Raw genomic sequence first — 6,708 nt, forward strand, 5'->3', positions numbered from 1 at the left:
CTTTGGGTAAAATGGGCTTTATTTTATCTAGAGTTTTAATTAGGTTTTGGTTTAAATACTCTTTGTATCCTCATTTTCAAAAGTTTATAAAATTTGATGAATTTATTCATTGTGAGTTGAGTTTTACTCCTCTTGTTCTTAATTGAAATTTTGAACTTATCAAAAGTAAATTACAACCTTTGTGGCGTTCCTCTTTATAATATGGGTTCTTAAGACAGGTTCTTCAGCGGGTCTAGATTTTAATATAATCTAGATTCTTGAAACGAGTTGTCATCGGGTTTAGGTTTTCCATCCATTGACTTGATTTTGATTTTCTTAGGAAGTTTTCAAATTGATTGTGAGTTCAAGAGATTCTATTTTCGCGGGTTCATATCATATGGTATTCAGAGCAAGGTTTCCAATCAAGTCTGATTCTATCTTTTAATTTCTTGCATCCTAAAATTTAATTCTAGGGCATCATTGTTCTAGGGTTGAAAAACAAAAAAACAAAAGGTAGGCTTCCGAAATTCTTTGGGTTTTTGATTTGGCTGGAATTTGCATCACCTAGGGTTTCAGAATTCTAGGGTTTCTTGCATCTCTTTGTCAATTGCTTGGAGTGTCGTTCTATTGTTTCTCTTCTATTTCATTGTCAATTCTTGTGTGCTTGAATTCAATTGCTTGATTTTCACAATTGAATATTTATGTTTGTGATTGAATGAAAGAAAATAAGAGAAAAGGAAAAAAAGGAAAAGAAAAGAAAAGAAAAAGAAAAGAAAATGTAGTATATTCAAAGGTTGCTATATAGTTACGACAAAGAGAAAGAATTACATTTGTTGATTGAGCTTTATCATCAAACTGTCTGAATACATTTTTCTAGTTGGTATCTTGGTTCATAATTACTCTTTCCCTCGTATAAATTCCTTGAGTCTTGTGTCATTTTATTTCTTATTTATTTCCTAGATCCATATGACGATGGTCGGGGTGAGGATGGTAAGGAGGTGGTGTCTAGTGCTGAAACATGGCTGAGGGGTGATGTCATGGTGGAGAACACCGTGAAGAATGCTGGAACTGCTGCGAACATGTTTCTTGCTAGAAAACAGGAGACGGTTTTAAGTAACAAAAAATCTACACAACTTCCTACTATTCACACAACCTCCACATACCACATTTTTTTTAATTTTTATTATTTTTTTCTTTTATCAAATATTTAATATATGAATAATGAATAAAAAAATTGAATTATTTTAAAAAGAATAAACTCAAAAAAAAAATATTAAAAAATTTAAAATTTTAAAATTTTTTTAAAAAGTATGATGTGTGGATGATGAAAAGTTGTGTAGCAATTTTAACCAACTCGAAAGGAAAACCTCCGCAGGTAACTACTAAGGAGGTAGTTATAACTACCTCTGTTTCAACTTCTAATTCGCGGGAAAGTCAGTTAACCCAGACCTCTCTGGAGTGGGCTTCTATTGAGTGTGTTGGGCTTCGGCCCACAGATCTATCTCAAGCCCCAGAATAGTGCTTCGGCCGATGGAGGACTGAAGCCTTCGAATTTGGAAAGTCTTCAGTAACAGAACTTCAAACAGACTTTCTAAGAGGGGAAAGGGCAAATCTGTTGTCGTTGTAGAGGTGGCTGAGGAAGGGATCGATGATGCACAACTTCTCTCGGCACGGGAAGAAAATGTTCCTAAAGGGAGGAAGTGGAAGAGATGGGCTCGACTACAAGATGGACAAGGTCAGTCTCCTTCACCACTTATTGGTCAGAAACGTGATGGTTTGCCAATTTTCGTTACGAAGGATGCAAATGTAGCAAATAAAAAATTGAAGGGATTGAATGATTCTCAAATTGCTAAAGGGGAAGTGCTATCGGCGGAGGTTATTTGGCAGCCCCGCCGGGAGCCATGATTCTGTAGAGTTGGAACTGCCGAGGGCTTGGAACCCTGACAATTCATGACCTTCAACTTAGGGTGAAGGAAAAGTCTCCCAAAGTAGTTTTCCTTGTGGAAACACTACTTGTTGCCCCTAAAATGGATAGGACAAGAAGAACACTAGGATATGAATGTTGCTTTACTGTCGAACCCTTGGGTGGGAGTGGAGGGCTTGCAATGCTCTGGAATGAGGATTCGGGGCTTACCATTCATAATTATTCACTGAGTCACAAAAGTGGATGGTTTTCTGTTCCTGGACAGTTAGACAAAGTTCTGGTAACTGGGTTTTATGGAGATCCAAGACCAATAGAAGAAGTCTTTCTTGGGATTTGTTGAGTCGAGTGAACCCTGGCCCCTATCCATGGTGTTTATTTGGGGATTTTAATGAGATTATGGTGTCCTCTGAGAAGGTTGGGGGTAGAGAAAGACCTGAGTTTCAAATGAGAAGGTTTAGGGAAGCAGTGGAGCATAATAACTTAATTGATGTGGGCTGTAGAGGCAATCCTTTTATATGGAGTAATAGACATTTAGATTTGACTTTTACTAAAGAGAGGCTTGATAGGGTATTTGTTAACCATCTTTGGCAATTACAAGGAGCTAGAGTGGTGGTGGATACTTTGGTGGCTAAATGTTCTGACCATACTCCATTGGTAGTTTCTCTGTTGCCAAGAGACAGAGGTTGTAGATTGCATAAGAGGTGTTTTATGTTTGAGGCTAGTTGGACAAAGGAGAATAATTGTGGTCGAGTTATTGAAGATGGATGGAGGAACTGTTTGGTGAGAGGATCTACTGTAGATAGACTCCAAGCATCCTTAAGGAAGTGCAGTACTGACCTGAGTAGATGGAGTAGATCAAACTGTTCAGAGGAAGAGAAGTTACTTGAAGAAAAAGCTACCTGTTTGAAAAGACTGCAAGACCATGAAGGGACTGATATGTTGCAAAGGGAAGTTGGTTTGTTACTTGACAAGCAAGATTTGAAATGGAAACAAAGGGCCAAAGCAAACTGGTATAAAGTTGGGGACAGAAATATAAGGTTCTTCCACATGTGTGCTTCACAGAGATGGAGAAGAAACCGAATTGTGGAGGTAAGGGATTCAACTGATATCTTAAGGACAGGACAGGACAGGTTAGTGTTTCACAAGCTTTTGAGGCTCACTTTGCTAGTATTTTCTGTTCTAACAATCCATCTGATGTGCAAATAGAAGAAGGTTTGGCTAACCTTTGTTGTAAAATCTCTAGTGATATGTCTCAAGATCTTGATAAACCTTTTGTCAAATCTGAAGTTGAGTTGGCCTTGTCTCAAATGTCTCCCTTTAAATCTCCAGGCCCTGATGGCTTTGGACCTTGTTTCTTTCAAAATTATTGGAGTATAGTGGGGGATAGGGTGGTTGATGTTGTTCTTGATTTTCTGAACTCAGAAAATTTTGATATGGGGTTGAATAAAACTAGCCTGGTTTTAATTCCCAAGGTGAATAGGCCTCAAACTGTCAGTGATTTTAGGCACATTAGTTTATGCAACGTTGTTTATAAATTAATGGCCAAACCCTCGCTAATAGGTTGAAAAAGATATTAGCTGAGATTATTTCTCATAATCAAAGTGAATTCATACATAGTCGTCTAATTTCTGATAATACTATGATTGCCTATGAGGCCATTCATACTATGAAAACCAGGCTAAAAGGGGAAAGGGGGAGTGTTGCTATAAAATTGGATATGTCTAAAGCATACGATAGGGTTGAATGGTCCTATTTGAAGGCTGTTATGCTGAGATTGGGTTTCAGCCAGAAGTGGGTTGAGAGAATTATGGTTTGTGTTTTCACTGTTCAGTATTCAATATTAGTGAATGGCCAAAGAAGTAACCTGATCTGTCTAACAAGAGGTTTGAGGTAAGGGGATCCTCTTTCTCCTTACCTTTTTTTTTTGTGTGCTGAAGGATTATCATCATTATTACATGGAGCTGAGACAAGTGGGGTTCTTAAAGGAGTCGAGGTCAGTAAGGGTGGAATAAGCATTAATCATCTGCTGTTTGCAGATGACTGCCTGATTTTTTGTAAGGCTCATCTGACCCAATGGAGGGCTTTAGAGAACTTATTGAATGTTTATAAAAGTGCTTCTGGTCAGAAATTAAAGTTGGATAAAACCTCTTTGTTTTTTAGTTCAAATACCAAGAGAGAGGTTAAGGATGATTTAGCTGAGGTCATTGGTGCTAGAATTTTTAATGATGCCGACAAATATCTAGGTTTACCCTCACTGGTGGTAGATCTAAATATAAAGTTTTTTGTAGTATCAAAAAGAGGGTTCAGGACAGAATTGGTACTTGGCATAATAAATTTCTCTCCTAGGCAGGTAAGGAAGTTTTGATCAAATCTGTTCTGCAAGCTCTTCCCACTTATGCTATGAGTGTTTTCAAGTTGCCTAAAAGAATATACACAGAAATATCTCAGTTGTTGGCTAGATTTTGGTGGGTTCACATGTCAAGCCAAAATAGAGTTCAATGGAAACAGTGGAAGAGGGTTGGCTTTCTAAAGGACCAAGGGGTATGGGGTTTAGGGATATGGTGTGTTTTAATCAGGCTCTGTTAGCAAAACAGTATTGGAGACTTCTAACCAATCCTCAATCTATGGTGGCCAGAATAATGAAGGAGAAATATTATAAACATGTGGATATCTTGAATGCAAAACCTGGTGGGGCTCCTTCTTTGATATGGAGAAGTATTAGGGGTGCTGCTGAGTTGGTTAAGAATGGGATGAGATGGAGGGTTGGAAATGGCCCGAAAATCAGGACTTCGATAGACAAATGGTTGCCAACACCTAACACTCATATGGTACAATCTCCTGTAAAATGCTTGCAGAGGAAGGATACAGTGGATAAACTGTTGGTGGACGGGGGTTCATGGAATGAAAATCTGATTGATGAGATATTTTCAGTGGAAGAAGCTGCTGTGATCAAAACTCTGCCTATTAGTAGAAGGAGGTCAGGGGATATGATGTATTGGGGTCATACTAAAATGCTCTTTTTTCTGTAAAATCTGCCTATCACTTACAGTGTCAAAGTTTTTCTTTGTTCCTGGGAGAGTGTTCTAACAAGAGACAGTTTTCTTAGTCATGGAAATACTTATGGGCCTTACAAGTTCCTCATGTTGTTAAAGTTTTCTTGTGGAGTGCTGTTAGTGAGACACTTCCAACCAAAAGCAATCTGTTCAAAAGAAAAATTTCTGATAATGAGGCCTGTCCTATTTGTAACCAACAGGGTGAGACAAGTAACCATGTGTTATGGTCATGTGTGGCTGCTAGAGATGTTTGGTCTGATTCTGCAAGTCATCTACATAAGGCTAAGTGTCTTGATTCAGATTTTATTATCACTTGGTAGGATCTAATAGCTCGATTTACAGGATCTGATCTGGAATAGGCTACTTGTGTATTCAGGTAAATCTGGCTGAGAAGAAACAGATGGGTTTTTTATGACTCTTTCAATAGTCCAATGAAGCTGTGGCAGAAGGCAAGGATGGAAATGGGGGCTTTCCAGCAGGCTCAGATCCAAGACAAGGATGTTGGAGTTGCTCAGAATGTTAGCAGGAGTTTGGGTCATTGGAATAGACTAGAAGGGGACTTGGTAAAGGCCAATTGGGATGCTGCTTTCATTTCAAACGATAGGAAGATGGGTGGGGGTTGTGCTTTCAGAAACAGCTCAGGGGACCTGTTAGCTGCTGCAGCATGGCCAATGAGTTTTATTGGCAGTCCTTTGCAAGCTGAGGCAGTAGCTTTGGAGAGGACTATAGAATTGTGTGTTGAGTTGGCATTCCAGCAAGTTTTGTTTGAAGGAGATTCACTAAATTTGGTTCAAGATATTTAAAGCAAAGAGGAGAATTGCTCATGTTATGGCCAGATTGTTGAAGATCTCAAGTCTGTTTTCAAGCATCCAACTAGTTGGAATATCCAGTTTGCTCCCCACACACTGCAATCAGGTTGCTCACATCCTTGCAAGGAAGGCTTTACAGTTAGATGATGAAGCTGTTTGGATTGAAGAGGGCCCTTTGGAGATTATGTATTGTATTGAACATGACAAATCCGTTTCTACGCTTTGATTTATGATATGAATGTTTTCTTTCAAAAAAAAAGAAATTGAAATTGAAATCCATATAATTTCATTATTTTATGATGGAAAAAATTGAAATTCAAGCACTATATATATATGGTTATGGTCTACACTACAAATTCATTCTTAACTCATACTCACTCCATGGCAGTAAGTTTATTGAGAATATTAGACGTAGAAGCTAGACGAAACCGTTGAACTCTAGCTTCTTCTCCAACGACTACTACAGATTTTCTATAACGATTTGACATATGATCTTAATATATTCAGATTCTCTAAATCCAACACTAATTGCTTCTAATAAAAATTAGTTGGACCTCTCACAAAATATGATCAAACATAGAATGTGTTCCCTTGATTTATACTCGAACTTTATTTATAGTAATATTTCTAGTAAACAATTTACGATGATCAATAAATTCTGATCTTGTTTCTTGGCACAACTTGTTGACAACGACGATGAAGACGACGGCACGAGGATGAAGAAAACAAGCAGAGAGGGTTTTGGCATCTCAGAAAAGAAAAAGAAAATGAGGAAATCGGAAAACTCTTTGCTGAAAGGCCGAAGGCGAGACAACTTGTGGACACTGGTGGGGAGTCAGCTATAGTTTTGTGGCTAGGGTTTCGCGCGAGAGAGATAGAGAGAGAGAGGGGGGGGGGGGGGTTGGGGGGGGAAGAAATGAAATTCAAGTGTTGTTTTCGATTT

The 6,708-nt window shown here is 38.4% G+C and overlaps 1 protein-coding gene across 2 annotated transcripts; it reads left to right on the forward strand.

Moving 5' to 3' along the window:
• Positions 1–1,542: 1,542 nt before the first annotated feature.
• LOC108982319 lies at positions 1,543–6,024 on the forward strand. 2 transcript variants are annotated; one of them, XM_018953648.2, is made up of 2 exons: positions 1,543–3,033; positions 3,841–6,024. In XM_018953648.2, the coding sequence occupies exons 1-2, from the start codon at positions 2,147–2,149 to the stop codon at positions 3,866–3,868; spliced, it is 915 nt and encodes a 304-aa protein (XP_018809193.1). In that variant the 5' UTR covers positions 1,543–2,146; the 3' UTR covers positions 3,869–6,024. The 2 variants fall into 2 exon arrangements, with proteins under 2 accessions (XP_018809193.1, XP_018809194.1); XM_018953649.2 differs by having other exon boundaries at positions 5,333–6,024.
• Positions 6,025–6,708: the final 684 nt, after the last annotated feature.

Source organism: Juglans regia, chromosome 12, assembly GCF_001411555.2.
Source record: "Juglans regia cultivar Chandler chromosome 12, Walnut 2.0, whole genome shotgun sequence".
In the NCBI taxonomy this organism is placed as follows: Eukaryota; Viridiplantae; Streptophyta; class Magnoliopsida; order Fagales; family Juglandaceae; genus Juglans; species Juglans regia.